Source organism: Giraffa tippelskirchi, chromosome 8 (assembly GCF_054371585.1).
Source record: "Giraffa tippelskirchi isolate mGirTip1 chromosome 8, T2T-mGirTip1v1.2.pri, whole genome shotgun sequence".
Taxonomy (NCBI): domain Eukaryota; kingdom Metazoa; phylum Chordata; class Mammalia; order Artiodactyla; family Giraffidae; genus Giraffa; species Giraffa tippelskirchi.
This window is the reverse complement of record NC_137282.1, coordinates 11628205-11645885: the sequence shown is the minus strand read 5'-3', so window position 1 is coordinate 11645885 and position 17681 is coordinate 11628205. Positions and strand designations below refer to the sequence as shown.

Below are 17681 nucleotides of genomic sequence, written 5' to 3'. Positions count from 1 at the left end.
CTCCTGAAGGACAGGTATTTCTCTACCTCCTCCACCTTCGTACTAACGTGTCACATGCACCTGAACTTGTCACTTAAGCCATGGACTGACTGGAGAAAGAACGGAAATGGGTTTGAAACACACAGGTCACACCCGGCATTGCAGGAGTGTAACATAAGTGCAAAGTTTTGTTTTTTTTTTCCCCTACACAGGCATCTATTAAAAGGAAAGAAGAGGTGCGTGGGGATAGGGTTGACAAAATAACAAAGGAAAGAACATACGTAGGAAATACTCATGAAAATGCTGCTGGTATTTCATGCAGGAGTCTCTTCCCCGACTACGTGCACTGAATCTGAGAGACCTGCTGTGGACGCTCCCATGTGCAGAACTTCGCCTCTAGTCCAAGTTCAAGAGGGTAAGAGACGAAACAGTGTACAAAACAATGCTTTCTACTTCATAAATTTAAAAATAACTGTAAAACAAGGAGAATCGGAGAAGTTTCAAGTACTTAAAAAACCTGAATTCAATGAGGCAGAGGTCTCAATGTTAAAGTGACTACTTCGTACCTGCGGTAAACATTACAACTCCCCCCTCACCTACGGTAACCCCGTTTCTCCCAGTGCCCACCCCAGAGAAGCGTTGGTAGATTTCAGTATATACAAATTTCCAACTCTTCTCTATATGTCAGTACATGGCAAAGCTATCTAATTAAGTCTATTTCCGAGCCTATCTGGAAATGGAAGTGAGCTCTACTCTGTTTACAAATAACCAGAGACCAAGTCTAGGTGAAAGCAAGCAAGCAAAAGTCGCTCAGTCATGTCCAACTTTTTGTGACCCCATGGACTATACAGTCCATGGAGTTCTCCAGGCCAGAATACTGCAGTGGGTAGCCGTTCCCTTCTCCAGGGGATCTTCCCAACCCAGGGATCGAACCCAGGTCCTCTGCATTGCAAGCGGATTCTTTACCAGCTGAGCCACCAGGGAAGCCCAAGAATACTGGAGTGGGTAGCCTATCCCTTCTCCAGGGGATCTTCCTGACCCAGCAATCGGACCAGGGTCTCCTGCACTGCAGGCGGATTCTTTATCAGCTGAACTACCAGGGAAGCCCAAGTCTAGGTGGCCTGAGGCTAAAGGAAGTTGTTCCAAGTGATCACTTCATGTCTGCTGCAGCTCCAACCTGAGGGATCTAGACACACCAGCTTTTTTTAAAGAAGTAATTCAAGTCTAATTTGCACTGCTCGTCAGTCGAGCAACTTCCCCTGTCCCTTCGTGCCTTCCCTCCTGCAGAAGGACAACCTGGTATGAGCTTTCCAAGCTGTCAGCAGGCCATGGTGACGAATTTTCTCATCCTAATGGGACATGGTGTGCGGGAGCATCTTAACTTTAAGGTGAACGCTAAAGAAGAGCTTTCTGTTTTAAAATGAGATGAGAGAGACAAGCAACAAATCCCCAGGAGTCCAGAGCCTGTGCTCCACACAGCTAGCCCGTCTGCTTCCAAACTGCAGATCTGGGCTGGACCCCGCCTGGAACACACCACGCAACAAGCTACTATGAAGTAAGGAAACTCTGCTTCACGATTAGGAAAGAAAGTTGTCCGACAGCCGCCCTGTCTGAGAGTCCTTTACGTGATTATCTCGAGGTTGTGGGCATCACAGCATTCTTCCCAGACCTGCTTCCAAATACTCTGTGGAAATGGCAACAGGGAGCAGCCTTCCCCCTTCCCTATTTTATTTTTTTAGTCTTAGATGTGTTCCTGACTTGAACACACAGAAATCTCCAAGTTTCAATGATTCTAAAAGTCAGCCTATTTTATAGCTTAGGCAAGAGCTTTTTTGAGAATCAGGATAGGGTGGGAACTTGTTAAAAAGAGAAATGAAAATAAAACCCACCTCACTCCTAACTGTAGCCCTGATTAGACAGTCAAGAATCGACTCACTTCCTCCAGCTGCTTCCACCTTCCAGGAATGCAGCCCCCCCTACCCCCAGCCCCCACCCCAAGCGACAGGCAGCTCCCAACTCCCACCAGGGCCTGGAAGGTCTGGAATCGCACCTCTAGTTGTTACAGACCCAGTTTCTGAAGCATTCTGCTGATTATCAAAAACCTTAACATTCACTTTTTCTCTGAACCAACATAAAGTTCAAAAAAAATACCACCGTTATCCCATGCTGCTTGACGTTATTTCATTTTCGGATAAGAATGAAAAACCAGCCATTTACGGTCTGACTACAGCTAGATTTCACAGTTAGCAAATCAAATAACAACTTCTGGCTGTGAGTAAGCAACGTGTCTGTCGCAGTATTTCATGGCGAACCACAGGCAAGCACACTGCTCGGATACTATGCACACTGCATGGATGGATGCTTTGCACACAGAAAGCACGACTTACTCTTTCACCTGCTTCCACAGCCTGCACCTTTAAAATACGTAAACTTGTGACACCACAAGGTGTGGAGCAGAGCTCCTTGGCACTGGCAGGACTAAAACCACTTCTGAGACTGTTAGAGGACATTCCTGGACAGGGACTCCAGAGCTGTGGTCAGCGATTTTGCTTTCCACCCTGATTTCTGAAATGGCAGAACAATCCCATTAGCCACCCCCTCCCACCCCACCTACCCACCCCGTTGTCCCCCACCCCAAACCAAAAAACTCTCAGCGGAGCTCTGTTACAGATACACAAACAAAATGTGACACAATGCAAAAGCTGCATAAAAATACTTAAACCTAAGGTATTTGTAGTATACAGGATATACCCTGGCTTACCATATAAAAGTCAGATATTAAATAGCACTAAGTCCAAAACAAAGCAAGAAGGTTTCATGTTGGATACTGATTCAATGTGAGTTACAGTTCAAATATTAAAGGAAACCCTTCATGTTAGTAAGTTTAGAAAAGCAAACATTTATCATATACATATATAAAATAAAGTTTTAGTATGATAAAACATAGATTTTTTTTAAGTTATTTTTTTAAAAGGACATCAAACTCTATAGTTGCTCAAGAGCAAAGTTTAGTGTTTTGGTGAGCTGTAATTCATGTGACTGGCAGCAGTCACATTTGGTAACATGGGTAGCATCTTCTATCTTGCTCTTTCTTTTGAGACCATACCTAATCAATAGAATTACTGGAGGCTCAATAAGTTACCTCAAAATTATTTGCTGGAATCACGCAGATGGCAGTTTAGGAGCTTAAGTAAAGGAATTGTAGTGTTTTTTTGTTGTTTTGTTCTTGTTTTTTTAAACAAAAAAATCCAGTATAATTGCACATATACATACAAAAAAAAAAGAGGCACAAAACAGATTTTTTTTTTCTTTTTTCCAGAGAAGAGCTCTAAACTGATAAGAAAAAAGGGGACACACAGCACAACTGAAGGAATGTCGTGGAGCATCTATCTTCCCAGCCTTTTTGTAAGGTCACTGGGTACTTTGGGAGGGAAAATAAATGCTGCCAGGTACAGGCAATTGTAAGCAGTCAAAATTCACAGAGAAAGTTAACGTTCATTCAAGCTAACCCTAGACTTCTACTTAGTACAGTGTTACAACAAGGTCTGACAGGACTAATGGATCCATACAGGGAATCCTGGAGTAGACATATTCCTAAGCATTACAAGCAAGGGAGTTGTGTGGGCAGACAGTCCGCTTCACGAGTGCCTATTCTTGCCGGTACTGCTGTCTCGGGAGCTCTCCCTAAGTGCTTCCTGCGATGAAGTGTGTTTGTGTGGCCCTTACCTACCCTGAACAAGTACTTCCCTTCCCCGGTGGGGGCAGGTCTAAGGACTGGGTAACTGACAGGTAACTTGGGGAATGCCCCGACCCCTTTCTCCCTCAAATGTGGAGTTAAACAGAAAGAGCTACTCAAATCACATGAATTCAAATTCATTTGTGTAGTTTCCATCAGGAAACTGAGTGGTCAGTTGATAAAGGGGATGTTTGACTGGGAGACGGAAAGTAAAACGCCCATCATTCTCTCCAAGCTAGACCAGGGTCCACAGCACACTGGACAGACAAGGGTGCTCCTGTGATCCAGCTTTTGCCCCGTGCCCTTCATCTGCCTTTAGCTGCCTTTACTAGTGCCCCAGGATAACAGGAATGTCCATTTGAACCCTGCATTCACATCCCACATAAATACACTTCGCCAAGACACCCATTATCATCGGAGAACATTTCAGATTCGGTGAGACCATCCGCTTCTAGTTTCCTCCAGAAGGTAAAACCAGCAACCACGTTACGTACCTTTCTAGGTAAAGTCATATCAGAAAGCCTGCCAAGTGTAAGACCACAGAGGTAATATCCACTGAGGGCTTTTGTTTTCAAGAGGCCAGGTTCAGTCCTCCCACAGAGCCGTCTCTAGGACCATGAGAGACACCTGGAAGGGAAAGCGAAGCTGACCGCCCTCCTATCCGGGAGAGGGGCCTGTGACACCGCCATACCCTTTTCTAGAGGGCTTTCTGCAATTCCTACTTAAAACACACATGTACACACATACACTGATCAGACTATCTGAACTACGCATCTCAGAATCTTAAAAAATGAAAATAAATAAAGGAATGATGGCTACTTTTGTTTTGTACACCCACGGAACACATCCTAGACTTTAAATTTATCTCATTAACAAAAAACCTTCTTTTCTCTCTGCTCTTATTTTAAAAAGCGAAGACAGCTCTTTTTCCTCAGCTGCAAAGGCTCTGAAGCACAGTAAAAGGCAAGAAAAGACCAAGTGAATCTAACCCTCCACAAAGGAATTCCCAAACCGACAGAGCTGAAAACACCGGAGCCCGCCGCTGGCTTCGGCCTGCGGGCCGGCTCCCCGCTCCTGCTTCCGCAAGGCGGCGCCGCTGCCCAAGGCTGCCCGCGTCGCAGCGGTCTCTTCTTGCACTGACGCGTCCTCTACTTGTTTCTTTTCCTTTTTTTTCCTTTAAATAAAAAGAAGGACATTTTCCCAGCCCGTTTACTCTTTGACTTCTTCTCCGTGATCCTGTGATTCTAGTTTACACTTGATCTTGCTCCAGTACTCGGGGGACACGGGGGACGCGGGGTCATGCTCCGAGCAGCAGAGCCGGCCTTCCAGGGCAGAGGGCAGCAGCGCCCCCTTCTCGTGATCTTTACAGAAGGACCGGGGGCAGAACTCGCAGAAGGCGACGGCCGCAGCGCTGCACTCATCGCACTGGTGCCAGGGGCACTCCCACTTTCCTGGGGAGGTGAGGAGAAGGATGGAGCCCAGTGAGCGCCCGCGTCCATCGCCCGCCAGACACCCCGCCTCCCACCTGCCTCTCCAGCTGGAGGCCGCGTTCAGCTGACCAAAGCTCCAGGCCTTGGCCCACAAGAGGTCTGTGTGGACCTGGCGGCGTGGCTATGAGCTCTGCCCCCAACTCCACACCACAGGGGCCAGCTGCCCACCTCGGGGAACACAAGACCCCAGCCCTACTGCCCACGGGCATCCCCCGCCCCCCCCCGCGCACTGAGACTTGTTTGCTCTGGCCGTTGTCCTCTCTGCTTCCCATCGCATGGCCCACGGGGGGCTAGACCGTGGCGGGCGGGGGTGCTCACCATAGGGCGGCTGGGGCAGGTTAAGGCAGAGCAGGTGGTAGGCTTTGGGGCAGTCCTTCCTGTCGCACATGACCAGCTCCCCGCCGTCCCCACACTGGAAACAGAAATCCTCATGCAGCTGCTTGGGCTCGGTTTTGATTTTTCGTCGCTTCGGCTTTAGCTTAGCATTTTTGGCCTTTTCTTCAGCTGTGGAGGCACATGCCGACTGGCAGGAAAGAGAGATCATGGTTTGAATGATCACAGGGCATGAAGCTTTACGGAAAAGGAGAATCCTATGACCTCAGGTTCACTTAAATCCATCTGTTGTCCAGTTAGCTAAAACTCCAGAAGGGCTTGTCCCGTAACAGAAATGAAAGAAAAACAAGGCTTCGTTGGGACTTCCCTGGTGGTCCAGTGGGTAAGGTCTGTGCTCCCAATGCAGGGGGCCTGGGTTCGATCCCTGGTCAGGGCACTAGATCCCACATGTTTTAACTAGAAGGGCTCAAGTGCTGCCACAAAGAGCTGGTGCAGCCGAATTAAAAAGGAAAAGAATGCTGCTCTATTTCAAAAACAATGCTTTATTTCCACTGACTTCTGAATAGGTGCTTTTTTTTCAAAATTGCAAAGACACTGAGATATCATTCACAAACCATAAAATCCACCAATTTAAAGTGTGTAATTGGGTGGGTTTTAGGGTATGGTGAATTTTTTTTTTTTTTAATGTTTTTGAAAAGGAGTCTGCTAACTTCCAGTTCAATCAGAAATACAAACATGTTCAGAACCTGACAGTTCTTACTGAGATATACTCCAGTGGGGAGCTGGCGTCTCAACTCTGGGTAAACACAACCAATGGCCCCCACACCCTAAACCATCTGGCCCACTCTTCCTGAGACGGCCCCAAACGGGCTTCTCCAACAGCGCCGTCCCCACCGCTGACCTTCGGCCGCACGCCCAGGAAGCCGCTGCAGTTGTCTGCCCCGCAGTGGCACTCCGTTCTGCCGTTGCCCAGACAGTCCAGGTTGTAATTAAATGTTAGCTCCATCCCTAGGCCACAAGAGAGAGAACCGTTCATACTCAAGTCCCAGGGAAGAGAGAAGCTGTCAAAGACACAGCCTCACACTGGAAAAAGAGACAGAATTCTGACATGAAGACCTTCCCTCCTCCTTGTTCCACACCGAAGGCAGTGATGGGGAAAAGGAAAACAAACAAACAAAACTAGAGGAAAACATCCCCACCCACCAATGATTAAAGCAAAAAAAAATATTCTACAAAGGCCATCATAGCCTTTTCACTGAAGTGGTCAAACACTGTGAAAGAGAGACTGAGAATCTGAAATCTGTGCTCGAGAAAAATGGGCTCTTGTTCAGGCCTCTTTTTCTAAAACTAATTCACACCTAGTGTCCGAGTGAACAATATGGCCATGGAATTGTCACAACCACACCATGTGCAGTAGCTAATGTCTCACATTGTGATCAGAAAAAGAGTTCAAAACGCTGGTTTACTGTACAAACCAAAGACCCAGGGATTCAAACTAGGAGGTCCAAGCTTCCTTTGGCTGGGCCTCAGCAATCCACAGCGAGCGCTAGAAACATATTTAAATCCCTTTCAGTTACGGCATTTCCCTTCCCACCCATTTTTCTAACAAAGGAGAAATTAAGTTCTGCTGTTATGATGGTGGATGGGTAAGGAAAAATGAAAGCAGTGACTCTGCTTCAAAAAGCTTTTTATGTCTAATCTGTAACAGAATGCTCTTTCAAACTAAAAAACAAAACAAGAAAGCTCCCACAAACAAGCCAAGAAACCAGCTGATGTTAATGCAGGCTTATTACTTTAAATTAAAAAAGAAAAAGAAAACAAAAGTTTAAACATCTGCTTACATTACACAGACAGCAATCATTTGGAGAACAAATTTGCTTCTACTAATCTCCCTTTTGCAGGATATAGAGTTTTACTTCTTAATGGCAGATAATTCTAAACACAGCTACTTTATCTTATTTGAATAAATACGTGAGCTTCAAAACTTGAAGAGTGTCCTGGGACAAGGAGCAAGTTCCTTTTACCTGCAGGAATGTCACAAAGAGCAAAAAGCCCAACGCGAACGTCTCCATTCACGGTCCACTTTTGGGTTTCACAGTTTGGATTACAACTGTGGTTCATAAAGCGAGAATAATTTCCCTTTGGGCCAGCATCAATGATACGGTCCTTCAGAAAGAAAAGAAAGGAAGAGAGAGCTCCTTTGACATAAAACTGAGCATAAGCGTGTCAGAGAAACCCCCAACTCAGGCAAGAGCCACAGGGCAGCACCAAGAGCCACCAGCTGAGGCCTGACTACCTACAGCTTCAAAGGCGTGCTCCTGGGGCGACTGACCGAGCCCTCTTCTCTACGTGGAGACCAAGTCAGAGCAAGTAAGACAATGTGAAGTCTAGGCTCTTTTAAAGTTTGTTTCTAGAAACAGACCGCAGATAATGCGCTTAGAAGGTCAGCTGGCCGTGGGGCTGAAGGAAAGGAATTTTCTGAGCAGAGCGCGCTCAATTCGGACACTGAGATGGGGATGATGGTGGTTTGCTGTCAGCCCTCCCTCCCTGCTCTGAGCGAGAAGCAGAGCTGGGGGCCGGGCGCACAGGTGGATGAGAACTTAGGCCACAAAGAGAGAGGGAAGAGAAGGGGGACACTTCTCCTCTGCACGAAGACTTGGGAGATTTGGCTGATGGAAATGCTCGAGTCTGGGATATAATTGTTGTCGTTTACATTTACTTATATAAAAGTTCAAGGTATCATAAGAAGCCCAACATTTTGGCTCCCTGAATTTACACTCCGATAATCCGGAAAGGCTCTGAAGGACGGAGCCCCCCAGTGTTGTCCGGATGGCTGGAGGCATCACCGGCAGTGGGGCTGGGAGTTAAGGGGACGGTCGGCAGCCATGAATAAACGGTATTTTATGTTTATAAATTATCTGTTCGTGAAAGTGGTAAAACTTTCAAACAGTGACAGAACAGTTAACCTAGTACTCTTCAATGATTTCTAGTTTTTTTTAATACTATTCTGATTCAGTTTTAGACAGAGCTTGAAACATAGGAAACACAGGTACTAGTCCTGGTTCTTTGTTAAGCTGTAACAAGATATTCAACACATCATTTCTCATGGCTGGACCTCAGTTTCTCGTCACCTATAAATCAGAGGACTGTTGGAGAAATTCAATAAAATAGGTTTTGCACTGATGTGCTTCAAGTAACACTCACAGTTGCATGTATTAAATCAGAGGTTTTACTGTCTCTTTTCTTTTGACAGCATTCATTTTTCCTGACTCATTAAAAAAAAAAAAAAAAGCCTAAATATACAGAATGATTTACAGTTAGGATTTTTTGCTAAAGCAGAACTCTCCTGGTGGTTTGTAGCTTAGAATCACAGAGGTGTCTCTCTCCCTTGGTGATAAACAAACTGAGGACCAGGTCTTCCAGTGGCTAAGAGCTGGGGCTCAAATCCAAGTGTGTTAACCTTGTTGCTGGTCACCTTCTCACGCTTGGCACCGTGTCACGTGCCCTGCGACAATCCCTCAGGTTTGTATTCTGGTATAACGAGCATATTATAGCGGGACAGATACTGGCTACTGCAGGCCAATATGTTTTGCTTGAAACGAAACCGAATTAGAGGAAGGAAACTGAATTCAACCTAAGACTATGAGACTAAACCAAAGAAATCCTTTGTTCTTACCAAAAAAAAAAGCAATTTTACCTTGGTAACAGTTAACATATAAAAATTAGTTACACTGTTCTCGTGGGCTCGCTTGATTCGCAATCTGCATTCTTCCTCATCAATTAATTCGCCGACATATTCATTTACAAATTCACCCTGCAGAGGAGCATGCAACATGCAGAGGAACAATTAATGTATTGTATTAGAAAGCATTCCCAAACACCACATGTGTAACCAAAGAGAATTAACCCAAAACTTTCCTGGAAATAGAACAATACAAAATAAGACCAGAAAATTGACACTGGTACAAGATTCCGACAATTTCATACTCACTCGTTTGTGTGCATGTGTGTTACGTGTACACATGTGCATTTCTGCATTTCTGTGGAGTTCTACTGGGTGGGGAGTCAGGTAGTCACCGCCACAGTCAATACACAGAACTGCCCTGTCGACACAGATGCCCCGAACTGCTCCTTCACAACCACGCCCATCCTCCGTCCCTCATTTGTTCCCCAACTCTGTAGTTTTTTTCCTTAATTATATTTTATGGAAGTATCATTGACTTACAACGTTGTGTTAATTTCTGATGTGCAGCAGACTGATTCAGTTATACATACACACAGACTTTTTTTTTAATATCCTTCTCCATCATGGTTTATCACAGGATATTGAATACAGTTCCCTGGGCTAAACAGTAGGCTCTTACCCAACCCTATAGTTTTACCATTTTGAGAGTGCTCTATAAATGGAATCACAACATGTAACCTTTAGAGATTGGTTTTTTAAAGAAAAACTGAGCCTAATTCCCTTGAGACCTAGCCAAGCTGTTGCCAGTATCAATAGTTTCATTACTGCTGAGTAACAAATAGAGCTTTTATTACCAAATAAAGCTGCTGTGAACATTTTGATAAAGTTTTCGTGTAGACAAAGGTTTTCATTTCTCTGGGATAAATGCTGGGTCATATGGTGAGCATATGTTTAATTTTTTAGAAAACTGCCAAACTGTTTCCCAGAGTGGCTGGATCATTCTGAGTTCCGACCACACTCCCCATGTATGAGAGAGCCGGCTTCCCCACGTCCTCATCAGCATGTGGTACGTATGCGCTCAGTCGTGTCTGACTCTTTGTGACCCCATGGAATGTAGCTCACCAGGCTCCTCTGTCCATGGGATTCTCCAGGCAAGAATACTGGAGTGGGTTGCTATTCCGTTCTCCAGGGGATCTTCCCCATCCAGGGATGGAACCGGGGTCTGCTGCATTGCAGGTGGATTCTTTACCTGCTGAGCTACTAGGGAAGCCCATGGGATAGTCACTGTTTTTCATTCTGCTGTTCTAATAGGTATGTAGTAATAAGCTCCTTTTTTAAATAAGCGTAAATACCGTACATTCAACCTCTCATGTTTATAAATGCACAATCATGAATCACTCTTTCACCTCGAAGACTTGGCTGATTCCATCTAGGGCAAAAGCAGTAACTATAGGATTTCTTGGTGTTAAAAATACATTTCCGAGGCAGAGAAATGTCTCCAGGGAGTAAATTAATATGTATTTGATGTTGTTCTTACCAGACCTGTGGTCCTCCCCCAGCCCCCAACCCAAGTTCTCACCAGCCAGGCTCACCGCTCACTATCACAGAACTGAGAGTATCAGTCATCTAAAGAGAAGCGCTGTAGTGTCTTTTCTGATTCTGATTAGTCATTAAGAGCATAAGCCAACGTCCTTACATCCTTACGTATGGATACTTGGCCTTTTCCCACCGATAAAAAGACAAGACTGTGACTTCAGTATGAGAGAAGGGAGATGGTGGGTCAGCCTGGGCGGCTGGCCACTGGGGGTGTGGGTGAGGGCCCGTCTGCTTCAAGCAGCTACAGCTGGTCTCGGCTAGGCCTGGTCACCACACAGGCGTGCTTCTGGGGGCTTCTCTCCCCCACTGTAACCGACGGGACAGGCTCCGACAGGGAGCCACATTTCCCCTCTGCCTGCGACGCCATGATAGGACAGCTCTGCACGGGCATGTACTGCATGCGGTCGGCCCTGAATGGCTTTCCCTCCACGCGGTTCAGACGTGGACCTTGGCTGCTGAAAACATCTTGCCCTTGTCCCGGGTCTCACCGCCCTCCCAGGCAGATCTCATCGCCATCTTGGCCACACTGCCACCGAGCGTCACTTTATTTTATGGTGTTTTCTTTACCGAAGACCAAGTAGACGCCTGGAGAAATGTCAGCAACCTCACATACGCAGGTGACACCACCCTGACGGCGAAGAGTGAAGAGGAACTAAAGAGCCTCTTGATGAAAGTGAAAGAGGAGGGTGAAAAGGTTGGCCTAAAGCTCAACATTCAAAAACTAAGATCATGGCATCGGTCCCATCACTTCATGGCAAATAGATGGGGAAACAGTGGAAACAGTGGCTAATTTATTTTTGAGGGGCTCCAAAATCACTGCGGATGGTGATTGCAGCCATGAAATTAAAAGACGCTTACTCCTTGGAAAGAAAGTTATGACCAACCTAGACAGCATATTAAAAAGCAGAGACATTACTTTGTCAACAAAGGTCCATCTTGTCAAGGCTATGGTTTTTCCAGTAGTCATGTATGGATGTGAGAGTTGGACTGTAAAGAAAGCTGAGCACCAAAGAATTGATGCTTTTGAACTGTGGTGTTGGAGAAGACTCTTGAGAGCCCCTCGGACTGCAAGGAGATCCAACCAGTCCATCCTAAAGGAGATCAATCCTGGGTATTCACTGGAAGGACTGATGTTGAAGCTGAAACTCCAATACTTTGGCCACCTGATGCGAAGAGTGACTCATTTGAAAAGACCCTGATGCTGGGAAAGATTGAGGGCAGGAGGAGAAGAGGATGAGATGGTTGGATGGCATCAGCAACTCAATGGACATGGGTTGGGGTAGACACTCCGGCAGTTGGAGATGGACAAGGAGGCCTGGCATGCTGCGGTTCATGGGGTTGCAAAGAGTCGGACATGACTGAGTGACTGAACTGAACTAGACCAAATCGGCTCCACCTTGTTTGACACACTTGAGATTCAAGTCGAGGTTTCATTTGAAGAAAGGCTTCTGTGGCTTTTAAAGGTCCGAAACAATGTGTTATGGTTTCTATTTACTATTCTATGAAAACTGGTGAATACCGAAAAGTCAAAGTGCTGATATCAAACATGAGGCGTGTTAAGTCTTGTCAACTCAATATGGTTGTGAATATATGTGTCAAGTTATTTTGTAAAATAAATATTTTAGGTATCTAAAATGTAACAAATCTTTAGCCTCAAAGCGTTGCTTACTGGACTTAAGACCATTAACTGTGAATTCAATTGTGGTTAAAAATAACAAAATAAAGAACTTTTAAAAAAGTAGAAATCTGTAACTTCTCTGGCGGTTCAGTGGTTAGGACTCCACGTTACCAATGCAGGAGGTGAAGGTTCAATCCCTGGTCGGGGAACTAAGATCTCCCATGCCATGAGGCATGGCCAAATAAATAAATAATTTTTAAATGCTAGAAACCTTAAAGGCAACAGCAAAAAGACAGTTTAATTTAGTATTTAATACAATTTTTTTTAGGGCTTCCCCAGTGGCTCAGTGGTAAAGAATCTGCCTGCAATGCAGGAGCCGTGGGAGATGTGAGTTAGATCCCTGGGTTAGGAAGATTCCCTGGAGGAGGGCATGGCAACTCACTCCAGTACTGGTGCCTGCAGAATCCCAAGAACAGAGGAGCCTGGCGGGCTACAGTCCATAGGGTCACAAAGAGTCGGATACGACCGAAGCGACTTAGCACGCACACGTTTTTAATTTCTAAGAAAGAAACCATTTCATAATAGGAAGTCCCTTGTTTAACTCTGGCACACGTTTTTAGGAATCATGTGTGAGAAGAAGGGGACTGATGGTATACATTCAGTCTCCCGCTGGGCTCCTGTCTCTGAGTGTACCCAAGCCTTCTCCACGTTGCTTCAGTCTTTTTGACTATGCTGTTCAAGGACTATGTATGTTCAGCTCTTTGTAAATGACCAATTGTCTTCCACTAGCAATTCCTCAGGTGCTTAAGGGCAGAACAATCCTGACTGTATTTTCTTCTCTCTTGATTATATCATTAATTTAGTAACTGAGAACATGGTTTAGAATAAATATAACTACTATTAAAAGGTGTCAACACCATATTAAACCGGGTAGATTTCAGGATGGCTCCACAAACTCCCCTGTAACCATAAGTAAAAACCTGCCAAGTGATATGCAGGGCATTAAAGTGGTATCAAAATGTGTGCATTATATGGTGACATTTAAAAAAATATTTATTTGACCACGTCGGGTCTTAGTTGTGGCATGGCAATCTTCATTGCATCACGTGGGATCTTTCGTTGCGGCGCAAGGACTCTAGCTGTGGCAGTGGGCTCAGTAGTGCTGGTGCGGGCTTAGTTGCTCCGTAGCATGCGAAATCCTAGTTCCCAGACCAGGGATCAAACCTGTGTCCCCTGTGCTGCAAGGTGGATTCCTAACCACTGGACCACCAGGGAAGTCCCTATATGATGACGCTTTAAAGGCAGATGGCCTTTGACCAAGCAACCCAATCTACACACCCACTGTGCTGGCGAATCCTCCAGGCGTGACCTTCGAAATGTCAGAAGTCCAACCACTTCTTTCCTGCTCAACTACAACCCCGGTTAGGCCACACAGCCTGGACTATCACGGTCTCCTTTTATTGCCCTCTCTGTTTGTGTGTATTAACTGCACAGAAAAAGTTCTAACAGGCTACACACCAACTTATGAACAATGGTCTTCTCTGGAGAGGAGGGCAGAAATTGAGGAATTTCACTTTTCATTATCTTTTTTGTATTGAGTTTCTGTTCTGTGTTATATAGCATTTCATTATAAAGGTGATTTTTTTTAAAGGCAGAAAAATGCCAAGAGTAATTTTAAATTCCCACTAGGCCCATCTTCTCTCAGAGAACATGGCTCCAAGTTCTACACATCAGCAGGTGATGGTGGGGGCGAGTAGGTGGAGAAGATGAACTTTTTAAAAAACAGATAATTTAGGCCTGTCACCAATATTTCAGTTGACACTCATTTTAACAAGGACCCTGGAAGATTCTCAGGGTCTCTAAAGGTTAAGAGCCACTGTTTGAATAGTAGGATTTATTGGTGATTTTCAACTGAGTTATTTGGATTAAAATATTTTCCACAATGGGCATGCATTTCCTGTGTTAAACAAAGAGACTGCTTTGAAGAATTACCTCAAAGTATAAGAACGAAGATAATTTATAAGTATTAAGGATCTCAACTTTTTCTAGTTGCTCTGTATATATGATCTAATTTGAGACTAGCCACAACTCTTACATATGTAGGGCGGGGTTTATTATGTCCATTTTAGAGATGAAGGAACTGAGGATCAGAGAGGTTAAGTCAGCAGCCCTCATCCTTTTTGGCACTGGGGACTGGTTTCATGGAAGACGATTTTTCCACAGATGGGGAGGGGGGGATGATTTTGGGATGATTTAAGTGTGTTACATTTCATTGTGCATTTTATTTCTATTATTATTACATCAGTTCCACCTCAGATCATCAGGCATTAGATCCCAGAGGTTGGAGACCCCTGGGTTAAGTGACTTGACCAGGGCTTCATGGCTAATTACAATCTTGGAGTAAAGTCCTGGGGTTGCTAGTTTCTGTCCAGTATGGTCTTAACTTTACTATTTTTCCTTTCATCTATGTTAAATCTAGTTTGCTTAACAAGTAAAAAATATTTCAGATAGAATGACCAATGTCCCTTCTCCTTCTTATGACTAATCACAGGAAAAGTGAAAGTCACTCAGTTGTGTCTGATTCTTTGTGACCCCATGGATGGCAGCACGCCAGGCTCCTCTGTCCATGGGATTCTCCAGGCAAGAATACTGGAGTGGGTAGCCATTCCGGTCTCCAGGGGATCTTCCTGACCCAGGGATCGAACCCGGGTCGCACTGCAGGCAGATTCTTTACCGTCTGCTCTTCTAACAGTTTCTTATTTGCTCCAGAAGTACCAAACTCTCAACCTGAGAAGTTTCAGAATTGTGGAATGAATCCCTGTGTACTGAATCCTTAGTGACACACTCTGAGAGGCACGGGTCCCGGTCTGCCCCCCCCCACCGCCCCGCCCCGTGCTACCTTCTTGATGCTCCTCTTGGTCCTGAGGCCCCAGCCCCTCCGCTCGGTCCTGATGACCTCTGCATCCGGGTAGAGCCTCTTGGTGAAGCACTGGTTCTGACAGCGCTCCCCCGCCGGGCACACCTGCGGGTGGCACTCGTACTGCAGCATTCGGTTCAGGCACTCAGACTCCAAGCCACACGGGTTCTCGTCGGCTGGCTTGCAGTTGCAGCGGGGAATCTCCGACAGGTCCGCCACCTGGATCTGTACCTTTCCTATCACTTTGTTGGCCTGGCAACAAAAGCACAAGCAGGAGGGAGCAATCTGAACAGGACGTTGGAGACACCCAGGCCCGCCTGGCCCTGCTACTGCCTGTGGGGTGACCCTGAGAATGGCTCTTTATCTTGGTCAGGATTTCCCCAGTTGAGTAAGCTGAGATTAACAGCTGCCTCTCCTAAGTTGACAAAAATACCAAAACCTGATGTGAGTCCTCATTTATCCTCTGTTTTTCCCCTCCTACCAGTTGATGACGACTTCAGAAAGTTGAAAACAGCTCTGGCTCTGTGGAAGAAAGGGGCTAAATCCCTATATTCTTGCTGGTTACCGGACAGGCTCAGGAGCAAGCTCATCAAAGCCCCCGCCCTCCCGGGGCAACGGCCTTGGCTCCCAGCAGATGCTCCGACAGAAGCTGTCAGGTTGTTCTGCACAGACTAAGCCATAATCAGCAAAAAGGTTTTACCAGTCAGCTGGGGCCTTCTAACTACCAGGAAAGCAGTTTCACCTTGTCTGTCAAATACCAGCTTTTTCGTGGGTGAAGACTCACTTTGATGTGTTTGTATGGAGGGGGTTTTCTTGAGTTTTTTTCAATCTCCAGTGCTTCTTTACTTTCTCTTTGTGCTTTCAATTCTTGGAAACGTTTTGCAGCTTCTTCCAACGCTGCCAATAAGACCGGACAAAGCATATAAACACCCCAAACCAAATAAACAAAAACTACTAGGAGAGTTGTTTTTACCCTGCCTTCCCCATGCACCGAATGAGACCTGAGGTTTTCTTTTTAAAATTATGCCCTGTAAGTAACCATTTACCACCAGGATAGAGTAACACTGAAATGGGATATAATTCATTTACAGCTGAACACTGCTCTGTGCAAGCTGCCACCTTGGAAAAGAGGTCCCCCTTCAATGGTCAGGGTTTCCACAGAAACCTGACTGCAGATTTTTACCTTGTACCAGATTTAAATTCATTTCACTCTTACCCAGAAAGCTAAACTTCCCGTCAACTTGTTGCAAAAACAGCTGTTAAGACTTAGAGAATGAATTTATGGCTGCCAGGGGATGGGGAGACAGTTCGGGAGTGTGGGATGGAGACGAACACACAGCTATATGTAAAATGGATAACCAACCAGGACCTACTGTGTAGCTCAGGGAAATCTGCTCAACGTTATGTGGCAGCCCGGATGGGAGGGGAATTTGGGGGAGAATGGACACATGGATATATATAGCTGAGTCCCTTTGCTGTTCACCTGAAACCATCACAACATTGTTTATTGATCGGATATACCTCAATACACAGTAAAAAAAGTTTAAAAAAATTAGACAACAAAAATTTTATAGAAACAGCTGTAAGGCTCTTCATGGGAAGAGTTTACTACTCTTCTGTGGCAAAGGTGCTTCACTTAATTAAGGAGACTGCGTTCCCAGAAAAATCTCTATGTCTGTAGTAAGATCACTGAGGAAACTTCTTCACACGCACAGCACAGTCTACCACGCTGAACGAGTTTTTCTAAATGACTGGATTGTGAGGTGGTTCTAACATGACTGGAAACTACGGACGCCAGGTCATAACACCTGGTGAAAACTCCCTAACACCAGAAACATGCCCTCTGCGAGTGAGGAGTGCGGACAGATCAACACAGGAGCATTGGTTCTGAGCCACGGTGAACGTCATCCGACGTACCTTTTTTGAAGGTCTTGTTAATACTGGTCTGTCCATCAGCAAAGCTTTTATCTCCTTCGACGTAAGGGAACACTCTGCCCCGGTGGACCCAGTAGTAGTCGTGAGAGCCGAAGAAGAACACGGGGAAGTCGCCCAGGTCGTGCTTGAGGCCCTGGATGTTGAGCGGCACAGACCGGGGGTTGCAGATCTCGGCCGGCCACCATCTGAAAGTGGGAGGATGGAGAGTCGCACTACGCTTTACATGGCCGGCGGGGGCCGAAAAACACAGGTTTGGTACTTTGCAATTTTCATTGCAAATCTAAGGACATGAAACACCTCGCTTATCTTTAATCCTGCCCAAACCACATGTCGTTTAACAACATACTGATGAACGAATTAATGAATGAAACGGTGAACACAGACTAAACTAG

General features: G+C 45.6%; 1 protein-coding gene and 1 long non-coding RNA gene across 9 annotated transcripts in view; one reads left to right on the top strand and one right to left on the bottom strand.

Moving 5' to 3' along the window:
* Nucleotides 1-301: 301 nt before the first annotated feature.
* LOC145518899 (uncharacterized) lies at nucleotides 302-4918 on the top strand. The gene is made up of 3 exons (XR_014063447.1): nucleotides 302-394; nucleotides 3299-3384; nucleotides 4628-4918. It is a non-coding gene; the product is annotated as an uncharacterized LOC145518899 (long non-coding RNA).
* The window catches only part of NSD3 (nuclear receptor binding SET domain protein 3), a 99470-nt gene continuing 86323 nt past the window's right edge, over nucleotides 4535-17681 (bottom strand). For 2 of the 8 annotated variants that reach the window (XR_014063418.1, XR_014063420.1), the window contains 8 exons: nucleotides 17272-17474; nucleotides 16139-16251; nucleotides 15337-15606; nucleotides 9236-9352; nucleotides 7563-7704; nucleotides 6433-6546; nucleotides 5524-5728; nucleotides 4535-5166 (listed from right to left, as the gene is read on the bottom strand). Coding sequence is in view for 4 of the 8 variants with exons in the window: in XM_081524071.1 (XP_081380197.1) it covers nucleotides 4925-5166; nucleotides 5524-5728; nucleotides 6440-6546; nucleotides 7563-7704; nucleotides 9236-9352; nucleotides 15337-15606; nucleotides 16139-16251; nucleotides 17272-17474 (1399 nt within the window). In the remaining 4 variants the exon portion in view is untranslated. The remainder of the gene's footprint in view (nucleotides 5167-5523; nucleotides 5729-6432; nucleotides 6547-7562; nucleotides 7705-9235; nucleotides 9353-15336; nucleotides 15607-16138; nucleotides 16252-17271; nucleotides 17475-17681) is intronic. The other 6 variants (XR_014063419.1, XR_014063421.1, XM_081524071.1 and 3 more) reach the window with 3 other exon arrangements.